Source organism: Thermothielavioides terrestris, chromosome 6 (assembly GCF_000226115.1).
Source record: "Thermothielavioides terrestris NRRL 8126 chromosome 6, complete sequence".
NCBI classification, from domain to species: Eukaryota; Fungi; Ascomycota; class Sordariomycetes; order Sordariales; family Chaetomiaceae; genus Thermothielavioides; species Thermothielavioides terrestris.
In genome coordinates, this window is record NC_016462.1 from 667,084 (window position 1) to 683,843 (window position 16,760).

General features: G+C 59.7%; 4 protein-coding genes across 4 annotated transcripts; 2 read left to right on the top strand and 2 right to left on the bottom strand.

Annotated features, from left to right (window-relative positions):
* Positions 1-2,596: 2,596 nt before the first annotated feature.
* THITE_2123214 (uncharacterized protein) lies at positions 2,597-4,950 on the top strand. The gene is made up of 2 exons (XM_003657419.1): positions 2,597-3,306; positions 3,382-4,950. Exons 1-2 carry the CDS (start codon positions 2,817-2,819, stop codon positions 4,812-4,814), a joined length of 1,923 nt encoding a protein of 640 aa, XP_003657467.1. The 5' UTR covers positions 2,597-2,816; the 3' UTR covers positions 4,815-4,950.
* Positions 4,951-6,431: 1,481 nt separating this feature from the next.
* On the top strand, positions 6,432-9,913 carry THITE_2123218 (uncharacterized protein). Its single transcript, XM_003657420.1, has 5 exons — positions 6,432-6,682; positions 6,766-6,844; positions 6,929-8,974; positions 9,055-9,275; positions 9,408-9,913. The coding sequence occupies exons 1-5, from the start codon at positions 6,554-6,556 to the stop codon at positions 9,537-9,539; spliced, it is 2,607 nt and encodes an 868-aa protein (XP_003657468.1). The 5' UTR covers positions 6,432-6,553; the 3' UTR covers positions 9,540-9,913.
* A 353-nt stretch (positions 9,914-10,266) lies between these two features.
* Positions 10,267-11,352, bottom strand: THITE_2059134 (uncharacterized protein; the record flags this gene model as incomplete). Its single annotated transcript, XM_003657421.1, has 2 exons — positions 10,267-10,715; positions 10,794-11,352. The coding sequence occupies 2 exons, from the start codon at positions 11,350-11,352 to the stop codon at positions 10,267-10,269; spliced, it is 1,008 nt and encodes a 335-aa protein (XP_003657469.1).
* Positions 11,353-12,441: 1,089 nt separating this feature from the next.
* THITE_2123222 (uncharacterized protein) lies at positions 12,442-15,046 on the bottom strand. The gene is made up of 2 exons (XM_003657422.1): positions 15,016-15,046; positions 12,442-14,764 (listed from the first exon to the last, which is right to left on the bottom strand). Exon 2 carries the CDS (start codon positions 14,611-14,613, stop codon positions 12,592-12,594), a length of 2,022 nt encoding a protein of 673 aa, XP_003657470.1. The 5' UTR covers positions 14,614-14,764; positions 15,016-15,046; the 3' UTR covers positions 12,442-12,591.
* Positions 15,047-16,760: the final 1,714 nt, after the last annotated feature.

The window sequence follows — 16,760 nt, forward strand, 5'->3', positions numbered from 1 at the left end:
GTGGACGGCACCCCGTCTAGCCGCTTGAATTGGCGACATGCTTCCCCAGGGCAGCCTCGATGCCCTGTTGAAAGCTGCACAGGCGTTCGGGCATCTGTACAAGGGGTGTCGGGCTGGTAGTCAAGAGTCCTGGCAGCCTGGAGTCGAGTCCTCGGCTGCTTAGAACGTTTCGTGACTTCCTTTTGCTTTCCTACTTCCTTCTACTCTTGAAGCCTGAAGCGCGGGTTAGAAAGGTTGGTGGTGATTCATAGACGAGTAATGAGCCTGCGATGCTCGCGCGTTGAATAATGCTAAGAGTCTCAAGTCCTCTGTGGAGGCAAACCAAGTTGACGACTACCAAGATATTAATTTCCTGGTAGGTTGGAGCAACATGTAAATACTAGCCAACGCATCATGACCTAACGTCAGTCGTTTCCTAGCATTTCGCATCAACATTCCCAAACGAGTAAGGTTGAGCATGGAGCAGTTATCAGTATTCGATCCTAACCGCCCTCTGTCCCCGTTTTTTCCCTTACCCTCTGTCGCTATTGAGCTGGAGCCATGCGAGTAGCAGACGGCCTCAAATCGGCATGATGGCAGCAACTCTGAACTCAATGGCGGTGGATGGATCAAGCATGCAAGACACTTGTAACGCGGCCGACCTCAAGATTCATTAGCTGCCGGCCACGGCCGAGTCTGGTAGGTATCCAGACTCCTGTTCTTCCACGTAGTCCTGGCTCCATGAGATGCGGTACTTGGTGGTCCAAGCTGCGTTACGGCAGCCAAATCCACTAACACCTGCGCTTGACCAAAGGCCCTCCTAGTCGGAGATCGGCGTCGTGGCCGGGCCTGATCAGAGCTCTGATGAGCGCCGGTCTCGCGATTGGCCGTCCGAATCTGGGAATTTTTGCACCGAAAAGCTCGAACAGGGGCATGACCGACAGGGAAAGGGATGTGCGGCTGCAAGCGGCTTCCCCGGACCCGCGGACCCCTGCAGTGGTCCCGACGGCGCGGCTGGGCCGGCAGCGCTAACTCATGGCCAAGCAGGTGATCGAACCACGTGAACATATTCGGCGAGGCGGACGGCCGACCAACGTCAACGATCCGCACACGAGGTAGCTGGGCTCAACAAACCTCGCCCAACAATCCGGTGAAAGGTTCAATGCGAGGCCAATGGCGCCAGTTCTTCTGAGCCTGCATGGGCAGTGCTGTGCCTGAAACGGACCAGATCAACCCATTGCTCTGCCGTTGCGCGCGATTCCTCGCTTTTTGTCCTGTGTGAGTCGGGCGAAGTCGACGACTGACCATCAGAAGAGGAAAAGAATGGAGGCGCGTCCGTCGCAATGATTAGGTAAGATTAATTGCCCGCCGAGCCTATTGCGGCTCAGATCGCTGCAGGCAACGTCAACGCCAGCGCCAAGGGGACATCAGGCGACAGCTCGTTCTTGGACCGCCGCAGCAGCGTTGAGTTACATCGAGCTCCTCGGTTGCACAATTGCACAGAGCGAGCTGTGGTGTACACGCGTAGTGTACTGTAGGATCAAACAAGGACCCCATTGGGACGGGTTTAGTGTAGGTGGTACTGCCGGTTGGACGGGTTCGAAACTTCTGGTAGTGTAAAGCTGCAGCATGATGTTATGGCATGTCATGGAAACTCGAACCTGCAGCTTTCGGCAGGTGGCAAGGGTTGGTGTACATACACTAATAATAAGCGCGAGGTCAACCGTGCTTGGTGCCGAAGTCGTCCAGTCTTCGCCGCTTTGTGTCTTGATGCTTCGTTGCGCTGCGTGCAGTACCTTAGTTTCACCGCAGCCGTTCTGAGCAGCTTCGCGGTCCGCCTGCGTCAACTGAGTTAGGTATGCTATCTGAAGTGACAGCAAAGTAGGAGCTGCGAGATGAGGTGAAAATTCGATACCCCTGGCCATTAGGTAGCTCGCCTCCGGGCGGAGTCGGCGTAGCGTAGCGTCCGTTCGGCCGGGTGCAGGTGGTTCCAGTGACCTCATCTCGGCTCAAGTTCGCCGCGAGCGCCGTGTCAAAGTGACAGAGGCGTGCTGAGGCCGGGTGGCGCGGCCTGCATCGGTTCCCATTCCGTAGGTACTCCGTACTCGTCCTTTCAAACGCCATCGCAACCCCAATATTGTCCTGCATCTGCCGCTGCACCCAAGGTAATATTGTCGCCTTGTGCAACAACACCATCCTGAACCGCGACAATCCATTGTTCTCCGCGGGCAACTTTGCTGGGCAACTGCTGTTCCGCGACCCGCTGCTTGGACCTTCCGGCCAAACAGCAATTGCGAATCGTTCAAACCTGCAAACACAGGGCATTTTTTCGCAACAACTGACCTCCAGCTGTTTGCTTCCAATCTGCGCCGACAACCGAGCGCTGGCCAGTGCATGCGGGACAGGAATTCAAAATTTAACGATTTGCGGATCCGGGACCAACACGGCCTTGCACCTTCCCCGCACGCAACGTCGCGAAGCTTCCTGTTACCTAACAAGGTGCTCCCTTGACTAATAGAAAGGCTCTGGCCGCCTTCCGCCTTTCGCCCGCCTCCTTGTGAGACCCAGCAACCCAGCAAAGCCAGACCATCACCTTGGGACCCGGTCGGTTTGCCAGCTTTCTGACTGGCTCAGACCACCCAGGTCTGGCCTCCGCATCGAATCACGGACCCCGTCCTGGCCGTGTGCTCCCTGTGCTCCTCCTCCCTTCTCCGGCCAGCCTGTCGCCATCTCGTTGCAGCATCGCGCACCTGACCGCGTTGCAATTTTCCCATCGGCCAAGCCAAGCCCCGGGTCCACTGTCCGCTGTCACCGTACCCCCTGGCCCTTCCGCCGCAATGGCGGTCTCCAGCAAGCCCAGCTACAAAGCCATGTCGGCCGACAAGCACGCCCGGCCTTCGACCCCTGACCGGGACTCTCGCTCCTCTTTCTCCTCCATCCGCGAGAACGAAAGCACGCTCCGCCAAACATTCTCCCACTCCAAGATCTCGTCGTACTACGGGGCCGAGAGTGAAGAGGCCGTCGACGACTCGTCCTCCAAACCGACCACACCACCCAAGCAATCGGCCCGGCCGTTCGACATGATCCAGACCCAGTTCCAACCTCCCGTCACCCACCCCAACAGCAAACTTCTCGGCTACTGGACCCCGGCGGAGAGCTTCAAGGGCTGGAAGGGCATCCAGGTCAACGGGAAGCTCGCCAGCAAGAGTTTTGGCGATCTCCAGGTCCTGCACCATGTCTTCAGCGGCCCGGCGCCCCGCCCGGCCAAGCGCGGCCAGAACAAACCCGGCGAGGCCCCGATCGAGAGGTTGCCCATGGAGATACTGAGTAAGTTTGCTCGCACCCTCCCGCACCGACCGTTGCGTCGTCTTTGTGTGGCTGGCCGCTAAACGACGGACCTAGCCGCCATCATCAACCTCCTCGTTCTCGACGTGCCTCCGAACGGCCTCACAAGGCGCAATGTCGACTTGATGTCATTGCTGCAGACCTCGCGGACGCTCCACGTGGCGACGCTGAGCACGCTATACAGCCAGATCACGATCCCCCACTCCCGTATTTTCCGCAAATTCCTCACGCACATCGCCGCCCATCCGAATCTGGGCACCATCGTGAGGCGACTCGACTTCAGCCACTTCAACCCCGCGCAGCTCTTCTCGACGGCCGCCGAGCGCTCGCAGGCGCGCAATCTGACGTCCGAGACGCTCCTGCAGTGCCTGGAACTCACGCCGTACCTGCAGGAGTTCCTTGCGCAGGAGTACATCGACGAGGATCTGGATGCCGGCGTGCTGCAGAAGCTGTTCCTGGGCCTCCCCCACCTTCGGGCGGTCGACTTTTGCGGCTGCACCTCGAGCGCGTTCAAGAACTCGTTTGCGGCCGTGATTTCGCCCAACTGGCCTAAGGAACTGTCGGTGCGCCGCCTCTCGATGCACAAATGCCTGACGTTGCCGTCGTCCGTCTTCGAGGTGATCCTGCCCCGGCTGACCCGGCTCACGCACCTCGACGTCGCCGGCACGCGCATCACCGACGCCGCGCTGGCCTCGATTCCGCCGACCGCCAGGATCACGCACTTGAACCTCGCCAAGTGCACGCTGCTGTCGGCGCGGGCCGTGATCGACTTCCTGGCCAACCACCCAGCGGCCAGGGAGCTGCAGTTCCTGAGCCTCGCGACGGACGCCCGCAGCCACCAGACCTTCAACGCAGAGAACGTCTCCGAGCTCCTCCCGGTCCTGCCCAAGACGCTCAAATCGCTCAGCCTCAAGGGCAGCAAGATGGACCCCTCCCACATCGACCTGCTCCGCCCGCTGACGAAGCACCTCGAGGAGCTCGCCGTCGGCCGGTCGCTGACGCTGCGGGACGTCAACCGGCTGTTCGTGCCGGACGAGGACGCCGACGACCCGGCCATGCAGCTCGACTGGGTGCCGCACTCGCTGCGCTACATCGACCTGTCGGACTTCTGGGGCGCCGATTTCGACATGGCTTACCTGTTTGGCAGCGCCTGCGCCCTGCTCCGGCCCTTCTCCGAGCCGCTCGAGGTGGTCGAGCTCGCCGAGGACGTCTGCCGCCGCGTGGCCAAGTCGGCGCCCGCCCTGCGCCGCATCGGCTGGCGCCTCTCCGAGTGCGACAGCCGCGGGTGGATAGTCCGGGACGCCGCCGCCGCCGCCACGGCGTCTGCGGCGGGTGCGGGGGGCGGCAAGAACGGCTCGCCGCCGCGGCGCGACGACGGTCGCCGCAAGTGGAAGATGGGCGCCGAGTCGTGGGGCATGCGCAAGATACCCGTCGCGACGGCCGAGGTCGGCGGGATGTACGGGTCATTCATGTTTGGGCGGAAGCTCTGACTTGTGCTCTATCTCTCCAGTTGCTGATTTGCTTGCTTGCTTCTGGGTCGTTCGTTCGGGGCTGGTCGATAAGCATGGCACGGCGAAGTGGATGGCGTTCGATTTTCGCTGGGGAAAGGAGGGATCACGGCGTTGGAGTTCTCGTTGAGCGGTTTCTTTTCCCTGCAGCGCTCGTCCCTCCACCACGCCGTCTTCCTGTTGCATTTGCATGGAGTCTTACTTTTTCGTTTCCGGGACTGGGTTATGAGGAGTTGAAAACTGGCATGCAGCTATCACGGGGTACGAAACTCAAAAATGCAGCGGCGCACGGGCGGACGGGCAAGGCGGATTGCGTTGGACATGTTCGTCGCAGGAAAGCGGAAAGCGAATGGGTGTTTTTTCATTGTGTAGCTTGTTCTTGTGTATGTATTTGAGCGGACTCTGTTTGGGGATTGGAGCGTCGTGTATGCCGAGCAGTAGTTTGAGCCGTAGTTGTAGCAAAGCGGTTGTTGAAATCTCATCTCGTTCGGTTTCAAAGATTCGCAGGTTTCCGTTCCGAGATCTCACTCATACACATAACTAAAGCAATCTGGAGGGTTGCACTACGCTGAGGGGGCGGGCAGTTATATAGCTATTTACAAAGGAGTCGTGGACTCTGGGGAGAGAGATAAGAGACGGGCGCGGTGGTTGACCTGATTAGCCCATACAAATTCGTAAGGTTGTGGCATCACCCCCACGCATGTCCCGCCGGGCCAGCGATGACCGTCCCATCCCCGCGCTCTGGGGCGCCGTGGCTGCAGGTCGGCGTGGAATTAGTTAGAGGGATTACACTACACTACACTAGGCGGATCGCGAGCTGCTGTTCATTTGTTTACTCAGTGTTCTGTCCACTACGGACCTGATGTACAATGCACAAGACTACCTGTACACTAGTGTCGGGTCCCAGGTTCACTATGTGTATGTACGCCGTAAGGTCCCTCAATCTGAGCTCGCGTGCATGGTCACGTTGCTCCGTTGCTCTCCCGCGACGGGTGTTCCTGTCGGGTGGTTGTTCACAAGCAAGGACCTATCACGGTGCCGTAACGGCCGGAGCTCTCTCTGAGTGGGCGTTCTTACTGGAATGCGAGCACTCTTGCGGGGAGACCGACAGGTCCGGGCCGACTAGGGAATGCACGGCCACGGCCCGTTGTGTTCCATCGCAGCAGTGGGATTGATGGTGAACCGCTGCCCTGATCCTCTTTTTCTTTCTTGCGTCTCCTGTCCCCGACTCCGCCTTGAATCTCGATGATCTTGGCAGGTTTCCTTCTTGCTCGACGGTTCCGCAAGGGTGCGTACGGGGACTATCTTGCGGCGGGTACTCGACCCGGGGATAAAGCAGATCAGACTCGGAAGGAGACACGATAGGGCCTGGACAGTTATGGGACGCCGTCCAGGAACTTAGGGCGGTCTAGACGTGTGGATGATCCCGCATTTGAGGCGAAGGGAGTCTCAGTGTTTCTGTCCTTGAAATTGTCGTAAATGTTAGGTAGTGAAGGAAACGGCACAGTGCTGGAAACAGCGGGCGCACGTTGCTCCGAAGCTTTGCCGTGGCGCCGCGCGGCTCAAACAAGGCAGCAGCAGGGGGCTGTCCTCCGAAGCGAGCAGTTGGTTTGGACCGAAGCTTAACTGAACGTAACCCAGCCGTATCACCATCACCGTCAAAGGACCCCTCCTAACAGGGACATCGCCGTGGCCATCGCAACCCGCGCCAAACCGACGCGATGGCTCCGGCACGGGACACGCCGTTCCGCTCGGCGGACATGAGCATGGTGCAGCTGTATCTTTCCAACGAAATCGGCCGCGAAGTCGTCAACGCTCTCGGCGAACTCGGCCTGGTGCAGTTCCGCGATGTCCGCAGCCCCCGTTCTACCCCGGCTCTCCCCATCTCCCTACTGCCATCCAGTGCCGGTACTGACGTTGCTGCGTTTTCCAGCTCAACGTCGACTTGACCGCCTTCCAGCGGGCCTTCACTCAGGACATCCGCCGCCTCGACAATGTCGAGCGCCAGCTCCGTATGTCCATGCCGTCGCGGCGACATTGTCGTCCCTCCCCGCCGGGGTCTCTGTGCTGACCGCTGCTTCCCTCCCCCCGTACAGGCTATTTCCACGCTCAGATGGAGAAGGCTGGCATCCCTCTCCGCAAATTCGACCTGGACGTCGATACGCTCGCTCCGCCGACGACCGCCGAGATCGACGAGCTGATCGACCGCAGCCAGAGCCTGGAGCAGCGCGTGTCCTCGCTCAACGAGAACTACGAGAAGCTGAAGAAGCGCGAGGTCGAGCTGACCGAGTGGCGCTGTGTTCTGCGCGAGGCCGGCGGATTCTTTGACCGCGCGCACGGCAACGTCGACGAGATCCGCGCCTCTGCCGACGACGACGATGCCCCGCTCCTGCAGGACGTGGAGCATCACATCTCGGCCCCCGAGGTCGAGCGGTCCTTCTCCGGCATGAACATCGGCTTCGTCGCGGGTGTCATTGCCCGCGACCGCGTCGCCGCTTTCGAGCGCATCCTGTGGCGCACCCTGCGCGGCAACCTGTACATGAACCAGGCCGAGATCTCCGAGCTGCTGATCGATCCTGCCAACAACGAGCCCGTGCAGAAGAACGTCTTCGTCATCTTCGCCCACGGCAAAGAGATCCTGGCCAAGATCCGGAAGATCTCCGAGTCCATGGGCGCCGCCCTCTACAGCGTGGACGAGAACAGCGACATTAGGCGGGACCAGGTGCACGAGGTGAACGCCCGGCTCGACGACGTCAAGAGCGTCCTCCGCAACACGCAGCAGACCCTCGAGGCCGAGCTGACTCAGATCTCGCGCTCCCTGTCGGCCTGGATGATCCTGGTCAGCAAGGAGAAGGCCGTCTACAACACGCTCAACCTCTTCTCGTACGACCGCGCCCGGCGGACGCTGATCGCCGAGGGCTGGTGCCCGCGCCACGACCTGCCGCTTATCCGCTCGACCCTGCAAGACGTGACCAACCGGGCCGGCCTGTCGGTGCCGTCCATCATCAACGAGATCCGGACGAACAAGAAGCCGCCGACGTACCTCAAGACCAACAAGTTCACCGAGGCCTTCCAGACCATCGTCAACGCCTACGGCACCGCCACCTACCAGGAGGTCAACCCGGCCATCCCCGTCATCGTCACCTTCCCCTTCCTGTTCGCTGTCATGTTCGGCGACCTCGGCCACGCCCTCATCATGCTGAGCGCCGCGCTGGCCATGATCTACTGGGAGAAGCCGCTGAAGAAGGTTACCTTTGAGCTCTTCGCCATGGTCTACTACGGCCGCTACATCGCCCTCGTCATGGCCATCTTCTCTGTCTTCACCGGCCTCATCTACAACGACATCTTCTCCATGTCCATGACCCTGTTCGACAGCTCGTGGGAGTGGAAGGTGCCCGACGACTACCGCCCCGGCCAGACCGTCAGCGCCAGGATCCGCGACGACAACTACCGCTACCCGTTCGGCCTGGACTGGCGCTGGCACGGCGCCGAGAACGACTTGCTCTTCACCAACAGCTACAAGATGAAGATGAGCATCATCCTCGGCTGGGCCCACATGACGTACTCGCTCTGCTTCTCGTACATCAACGCCCGCCACTTCAAGCGGCCCATTGACGTGTGGGGCAACTTCGTGCCGGGCATGATCTTCTTCCAGTCCATCTTCGGCTACCTGGTCGTCTGCATCATCTACAAGTGGTCGGTCAACTGGGACGGCACGCGGGCGCCGGGCCTGCTCAACATGCTCATCTACATGTTCCTCCAGCCGGGCTTCATCGACGTGCCGCTGTACCCGGGGCAGAAGTACGTGCAGGTCGCGCTGCTGCTCATCGCCATCATCCAGGTGCCCATCCTCCTGTTCCTCAAGCCGTTCTATCTGCGCTGGGAGCACAACCGCGCCCGCGCAAAGGGCTATCGCGGGATCGGCGAGCGTTCGTCGAGGGTGAGCGCGCTGGACGAGGACGACGACGACGCCGCCGCCGGCCGCAACGGCCGGCCGAGCGTGGATAGTGCTGCCGGCGAGGGCGTCGCTATGATCGCGCACGACCTGGATGATGACGGGGACGATGACGAGGCCGGGCATGGCCACGGCGACGGGTTTGAGTTTGGCGAGGTCATGATCCATCAGGTCATTCACACGATCGGTGAGTCTCCTCCTCTTTTCCCACTTTTCCCCGTCTCCCACAAAGCCGTACAATTACGTTAACTGATGCTTTCCCTGCAGAATTCTGTCTCAACTGCGTCTCGCACACGGCCTCGTACCTCCGCCTCTGGGCCCTCTCGCTCGCCCACCAGCAGCTCTCGGCCGTCCTCTGGTCCATGACCATGGCCATCGCGCTCAAGGGCACGGGCATCGGCGGCGCCATCTTCCTCGTCGTCGTCTTCGCCGCCTTCTTCTGCCTCAGCTGTATCATCCTCATCATCATGGAGGGTGTCTCTGCTATGGTCAGTCCCCTTCCCCCCTCCTACCCTTGCATCCTTGCATCCGTTTCTAGTCGTCCCCTCGTCCCCTATTCACGTCTTTTGTCCCTCGAATGTGTTTTTTGCTGACTAGAAATTGTGTGGCTGTTAATACAGCTTCACTCGCTGCGTCTGGCCTGGGTCGAGTCGTTCTCCAAGTTCGCCGAGTTCGGCGGCTGGCCGTTCGCGCCCTTCTCGTTCAAGCAGTTGCTGGAGGAGGCCGATGATCTGAAGGAGTATATGGGGTAGCACAGGGAAAGCGGGCGGGGTGTTGCTGTACACGGAAGGGCAGAGATGCTGGGTTGTTCTTGTGCGTGTACAATCTGGGGCTGTGTGTAACGTTAGTTTTTAGCTTGCATGCATAGAGAGGTACCATCTTTGGTTTTGCACATATGCCGCACTACCTACCTACATCCACTACGCGGTGCGCGGTATATTCGCCCACGCCCAGCTCGGTCGGTTCTGCCGGGTTAGTTTTTGCGTGTTTTTGCAGAACAGACTATGCAGTGGTGAGCATCCCATCCCCTTTGGCTTGTCTGGACTACGCCGTATGTATTGCGCTTAGGTGGGAGTGAGTGCTGGGTCACTTCTCCCCCCTCAACGCCTCTCTCTCTCTCTCCCGCCGTGGGGTTTGGCAGTCAAGCAAACGGGTTGATTCGTCATCCGCTCTACAACTACCCTCAGCCGCCAACCACTCCCTCTTTGAAGTAACTACGGTAATGTTGAGTTCGGGACGGGGATGGCTTCCACAGCTGAAAGTGTCGTGGCGGTGGCGGTGAGGTTGGGAGTGGCGGCTGGTCACTGGCAGCACACTCTCATCAAGGGGGTTGGCTGGTGATGGGGTACAGCCGGGGTGAGGGGGTCTAGAGGTTGGTGGCTGTCGGCATTCATGATCATGGATTTGTCTCACCCCAGGCCTGCGGCCAATGCTCAGACATCACTAGGTAGTTATTATTGTCTGGAGTTGTCCGCTCCTTCAGTACCCCAGGGCGCCGGCATACACGTCCCATACATCTGCAAATCCAGAATCATCCAAGAACAGGGGTATATACCGGTTCATCCATTCGCCATTGACTTCTGCCGTAAAGACGGCCTTGCAAAACTCCCAGTAGTCGGGATACCACCCGGACTGGTGCCAGTCGATGATCGCAACCACCTTGCAAGGGGAATCGGTCGAAACCATGATGTTGCTTGGATGCAGATCACCGTGGGTGAGCACGACGGGTGCAGCATCGGGGAGACTCTCGCGGTAAGGGTCCGGGATCTCCGACGGCTTCTTGCCCGGCCAGTGATGCTCAAAACCTGGCCTGATTAATAGGGACAGCCAATCGTGGAATTCGGTGACCGAGTGGAAGGGACCTCCCGGAGGATTGTTCTGTGGGCAGTCGAAGATGATGTCTGTGGGCGGCTGCTGGCCAAGGGTGCCTTTCAAAACAGAAGCAAGTAAGTACCTGAACAGGATTCCGGCCGGCTCAGTCCAGGTCTTGTCCGGAAATGTCATACCGATGAAGAACTCGCCCGGCGCGTGCCGCAGTTCCCGCAGTCCTGATATCATCTCCCTCAGCTGCCGACAGACTCCCTCCCGATCAACCTCGCTGAGAGATTCCCAGCGTCGCTCCAGAGAGACGCCTCGCACCAACTCCATGAAAATGAAAACCTGGCCACCGTCGTGTGTCCAGCCATACACTTCCGGGACGGGGAGGACGTCTGGCAGCGCACGGCGCAATGCCCAGAGACACTGGCCTTCGTCCACAGTCACCCGAGGTGCGCTGCCAAACTTGACGATGAGGCCAAGCTCCTCGTATCGAACGGGCGGGATCCGGTACGTCGTCTGCTGCGCTCCCGGATTCTGGACGGCACTTCTCGCGCGAACGTCTGCGGGCGACGGTAGCTCGGCGCCCGGTCCGTTGCGCGAGAAGAAGGAAGACTCGAGGAAGACTGCCCGCTCGGCGGGGGGGAGCTCCGTGCTGGAGACCATGTAGCGAGGCGCCGTTGACATTGCGCGGAGTGTCCTGGCCTGGAGTGATGAATTCGGCGGTTTGTCTTTGCCGTAATGCCGCATCCAGTTAGAACCGTCAGTTCTATACTTGGACTATGTAACTGTTGAGTACACTCCACTTATCGGCGCGACAACCATAGGCATGGCGAATCCATTGTGAAGTAACTGTATGTTCGTTCCTCTTCTTGGTTGGGTATTCCCCCCTTACTCTTATTAGGGACTTGACTGAGTTTCCCATTGAACCTTGGCATACTTGGCATACCCAGTAAGTCGGGAAGGCATCTAACTATCTGTTCACCCCTGGGACTCAACCAAGCCGCAATCTCCCTGGGACCACTTCCGCAGCCGCCGGCGCGATATGCCACTGCGCTGAAGACACGGGGGAGAAGAACAGACACCTAATGCAACACAGTTTCCTATGTTATGTCTCCCAATCCCTCCCCTTCCACCCTCGTGGGGGATCCTAACCCAACTCACTCACCCCAGCAATGTGCCAATCGCAGCACATCCAGGGCCATGTTACAATCAGACTTGGGGGACGCGCATGCAAGTGACCAATTCCAACCATCTCTCTCGCCATGTAAGAGCAAAACAACAGGGCAATAAAACAGACAAAACCACTTGTTGCCTCTCCAAACCCCTCGCACGATCCACTCTCCCCTCTGCCGTGATGAAGCGGATGAAATCCCCACGCACAAAGCCAACAAAGCAAGCAACAAAAAACATGCAGAACAAAGATTTGAAAAGCAAGAGTAACTCCATATCTATCTCTCTCTTTGTGTGCGTGTTTGGGTCACAAAATAAACAGGCCGGAAAAAGAAACAAACTCCGTGCTCTATTCTCTGGTCTTCCCCGCTGGTCAAGCGAAACAAAAGGGAACCGAAAATATGGCAGTAGAGAGACCATTGCGGGGAGGGGTGTGGCGACCTCGAGAAAGAAATGCAAATTAGACCGTGTAAATGGGTATGGTATGGTAACGGGATGGGTATTCTTCTGCTGCTGACCACGACGATGATGAGAGTATGTGTGCGAGAGAGCCGAAAAAAGGCGGTAGGGAACCTCATGAAATGGGTATTGTTATGCGAAAGAAGCAGGGAAAGACGACGAGGCGGTCCCTGGCAGCGCGGCAAACCAGTTCCTTCGCGCGCCGGGGGTTGCCGAATTACAAAGATGGCAGTAGTTTCGAAAGGGCGCAGCGTCCGCTGGTGGGCACAGAATCTGTTGCGGACGGGCGGAAGAAGCAGAGTCCAGAGAGAAGTTCAGGTGGCACCCGGCCTGACCTGACGGTGGCGGCCTTGTTGTTCATAGCAGAGCCGGGTGCTGTAGTGCGTGCAGCTCGCTCTCGATGTCACCCTCATAGGCCAGCGGCGCCCATACACGCCAGTGCAGGATGCCCAGGTGCGCGAGCCGGGACGCCATGTCGTCGATGCCTGCGTCCTCACGGGGATCGCGCGGCTGCTCGGCGAACAGGCTGCCGGCATGGTGTTGGTGATAGCCGTGGTCGCGTGCCCGATCCCACGCCCGGCTTTGCCCGTGCCCGTGGGCGCGGGATCCCGTGGCAGCCGAAAACAGGGCGACGCCCGACAGGTCCTTGAACTCAGCGACGCGTCTGGCCAGCTCGGCGAGGAGCCGCTGTTGGAAGTGCGCCTCCACCTCACGGAAGATGCCGCTGTGCACATCATTCAGCGAGGCGGCTAGCTGGCTCTCGAACCCGGGCAGCGACGTGGGCGCGTTGGCACACCGCAGCACCTGAAGCGCCATGGATCCCGCGAGACCGTTCCACCGCTCAGCCGGGTTGCTCGTCGGGGGCGCCGTGTGCAGAAGCGCGAGAAGCGAGCTGTAGACTTCGGATGCCCTGAGGCGCGAGTCGGCCGAGTCGGCCGCGGGCTGAGCGAAGAAACTGGCCGACGTCCGGGGCGACGAGAAGTCGGAACCGCGATCGCTAAACGCCAGGCTAGACGGACGTGACGCGCCAGGGGCCATGAAATTGAACTCGCCCGACAGCCGAGAGCCTGCGGCCTCATCCCTAACGTACGAGGGAATCCTAGCGGCGCACGACTGTGTTATCCGAGACAGCCCCTCCAACTCGTCATACTTTCGCATGCAGATCTCCAGGCAGATGCTGTCGTGCATGTCGGACCGGAGCTTGAGCATCCGGTCCTCGTCGAAGACGAACGTCGGAGGAATAGCCTTGGGGCATGTCGATGGAAGGACGAGAGTGGAGAGCGCATGGAAGAACACGGCCATGCTGCCAAACGCGTGCAAGTGCGGCATCGGTGATGTGCCGTACAACCTTCGAGTGTATCGCTCGGCTTCCCGGTACCAGGCCCTCGAAGGGGCAATGCTGAGCTTTCTCGACTCGATCTTCCTTATGAAGAAGCGCTGCTCGAAGTGGACCGTGTCCTCGATCAAGACGGGGCGCAGGCACCTGATCTGGTGGTTTGCCACGTCGAGCTTCATGGCCTCCAGCACGCTCAGCAGGCTGCGCATTCCCTTGACGAGCTCGGCGATGTCGTTGTTGCGGTTCCCGTTGCTCAGCTCCTGATACATGGCGTCGACCCATTCGTCCCGCATGGGCGCGCAGTGGAGCTTGAGAACGCCGGCTAACCAGGAGGCCAGCTTCTCCAAATCGGCAACGCCCCGGCTGAACTGCTGCATCAGCAGCTCGACGTTTAGACCCTCATTCAGCAGGGCCCGGTCCTGGAGCGGTACTAGCGTTTCAATGATATCCCTGACTGCGTGGAGCAGCACCGGCAGACACCAATCCCCGTGCCCATACCGCGCGTGGAACGCTTCCCTGTCCACAACAAACAAGTTCAGTTGGTCGTACAGCGTATTCCAGAACTGGTTCGCCCTCTCCTGTTTCCGCTTTCCCTTGTCGCCATCAAGGTTCGGCCGGAAGTGCAGCTCGGGATCGAAGTTGATGTCGTGTCGCAGCTTCGGATTGTGGACGATTTTGTGCACATCGAGCTCACTTAGCGTTGCCTTGGTAACCGGGGGATCTATTTGCGGTGCTGTGGTCGGCCTCGTCGACGGCTGATCTGGCGCCGGCGTGCGTCCTGGAAGGTATTCGGCATGAGGCCTTGTGGCGGTGGAGACGGTTGAGCTGGTGGATGGATTCCTCGACAATCCTTGGGGAGGGCTGACAACTCGCGCTGTCCTCGCCGATCCGCTTTGACTGAGCTTTCGTGAGCCACGGGGCAGATCTTGAGGAGGCGGTGAGAGAGGCTCGGAGTCCGATTCGGAAGGTGTGCTCCGCGACTCCGGGGCGGGCTCGGTCGGTATCGGCTCGTCCCCGGAATCCTGTCGCCTGTGAGTCGACATGTGGCTCCCGATCCCTCCGCCAGCAGCTTGATCGCTCATGGGTCAGACCGGAGCTATCGCAATCGTACTGGCGTGGACCGACAGGCTGGGCAGCGTGGGCGCAGGAGGCTGCGTCGCTGTATATATAAAGGGGACAGAGAGAAAGGAGCCGCTGGCTCTCCCGGTCAGCACTCATGCAACAGACTCGAAAGGGAGCGGGCGAAGGATGCAAGGGAAAGGGGTGCAGGGGCAAACAAAGCGGAGGGCGACACAACCCCGGGACGAGGTCTCGTGAGGGCGGCCAGCTGCATGAGGCGCTGTAGCCATGGTGCAGCAACTGGCCGGGAAGCAGAAGACCTCGGGGCCAGCAGCGAAAGGAGATTCGTGCAAAGGGTGCACGGGAAGCCAAAGCGGGCGACTCACCTGCAAGGTGCTCGGTCGTTTGCGTCCGGTGTGTGCTAGAGTGCCGACGGGAGTGAGCAGGACACAGCGTCGAACAAAGTGCGCGAGAGCGTGGATGTGTGTGTCACGTCGGACTCAACGAGCGTTGGTGTCGCTATTATGGGTATCCCGGTGAGGAGTTGAGGGGGAGACTGAATGAACGAGGACGCACAAGCAAAAGAAAGAAGGAGCAGGGCGGAGCAGAGCAGAGCACAGCAGGTGCGAGGAGGGTCAGGGCGGCGCGAGGGTAGAGGGCGGTGTGCACACACGCGACAGCGTGCCCTGGCTGTGGCTCGAGACCGAAGCCAAGCGGGATCGGACGCGGATACGTGGAGGGTCGCCGAAGCAGCCCAGGGTCGGATGTCAGGCAGGGAAGGAATGTGCTGTGTAGGTCACGGTATGCACCGATGGCAGCTACGGATTGGGCAAGGCAGCGAAAGAACAGCAGGGGGAAAAAAGGACCGGAGCAAGAGCAGAGCGAGAGGAAAGCAGAAACGAGCGTCAGGCCAAAAGTGCGGCCAGCGGTCTTTACATGCGGAAAAGGGATGGCAAAGGAGGGATGCGAATGGAGAAACAATGAACTTGAAGGAAGGACCTGCTAACTTGGAACGAAGCAGCCAGGGGGTGGCCGTCCGCTGCGCTCTTGCCGTGGACGGATATGGGCCGGAGACGTACAGTACCTCACTGGTCGCACTGGCCACACTAGGAGTGCTGAGTGGGTGCCCCGGGATGCCCTGGGATGCCCTGGGTACGCCCCTGCGCCTCGATGCACAGGCAAGGCGAGCCACCTGGAACACCGCGGACCCTGCCCGTCGCCCCAAGAATAGGTGGCGCTGAGGCGGCTCTCACTCTGCCCGGCTCCTGGCACCCACAGTCCGGATTCAGGGTACCTGGTAGTTACCGAGAGCGGGCTTGCATGGAGCAGCACAGCGGTAGGTGCCTGATAGTTACGAGGCGATATTTCTTTGGTGCCTGGCCCAGGAGCACCGTGAACCATAAAGCCACACCCCAGTATGTGTATAACTTCCAATAGTTAGGTGACCCCTAGATTTGGCTGTCACAATCAGTCAGGCACTGCTCGCCTCACCGACGACCGTCTTCGGTACCTATGAGAGACCAGGTACAGAACTGGCATTGACTGCTTTGTATTCCGTACTTGTACTCCGTCCCGTGCCTGACTAAGAGCGGGTCCCGTGCTTGCTTGACCCGCGAGATTGCGATGCCACCACTCGATACCACCACAGCGGGCCCTCCCCGGCGCGCGTGGGGAGATGTTCCGTGTTCGGGGATGGTCATGCGCTCAGATCGCTCCTTTCAGCGCCTACTGCGTACTAACTCCTGTGAGAAGCGGCGGTTGGGGGCAACCAAGAACGGTTTGCACATGTTTCTTGGGCACAACGTCAACCAACCTGCCGCAAAGAGTGCTGAACTGACAACGGTACGATGTGCTGCGCTGTCGGGGCATGATTCAGCGTCCCGCCCTGTCCCTTGCCCATCCCCAGCAGCAGGCGCACCCGTCGTTTTGAAACGCCCCTTTCTTTTCTTTCTTTCGATGGACAATGCACGCCGTCGCGTCAGGTAAAAGTGCACCGCCGAGAGCATCCTGCCCTTGGGGGCGCTGCCTTGTGCCGCTGGTGCCGCTGGTGCCGTGGGAATGGATCAGCTTCATGTGCGCCGATCCGATCCTCTCTGCGAGTTTCCTGTTGCGATTCGGAGATGGGCCCTAC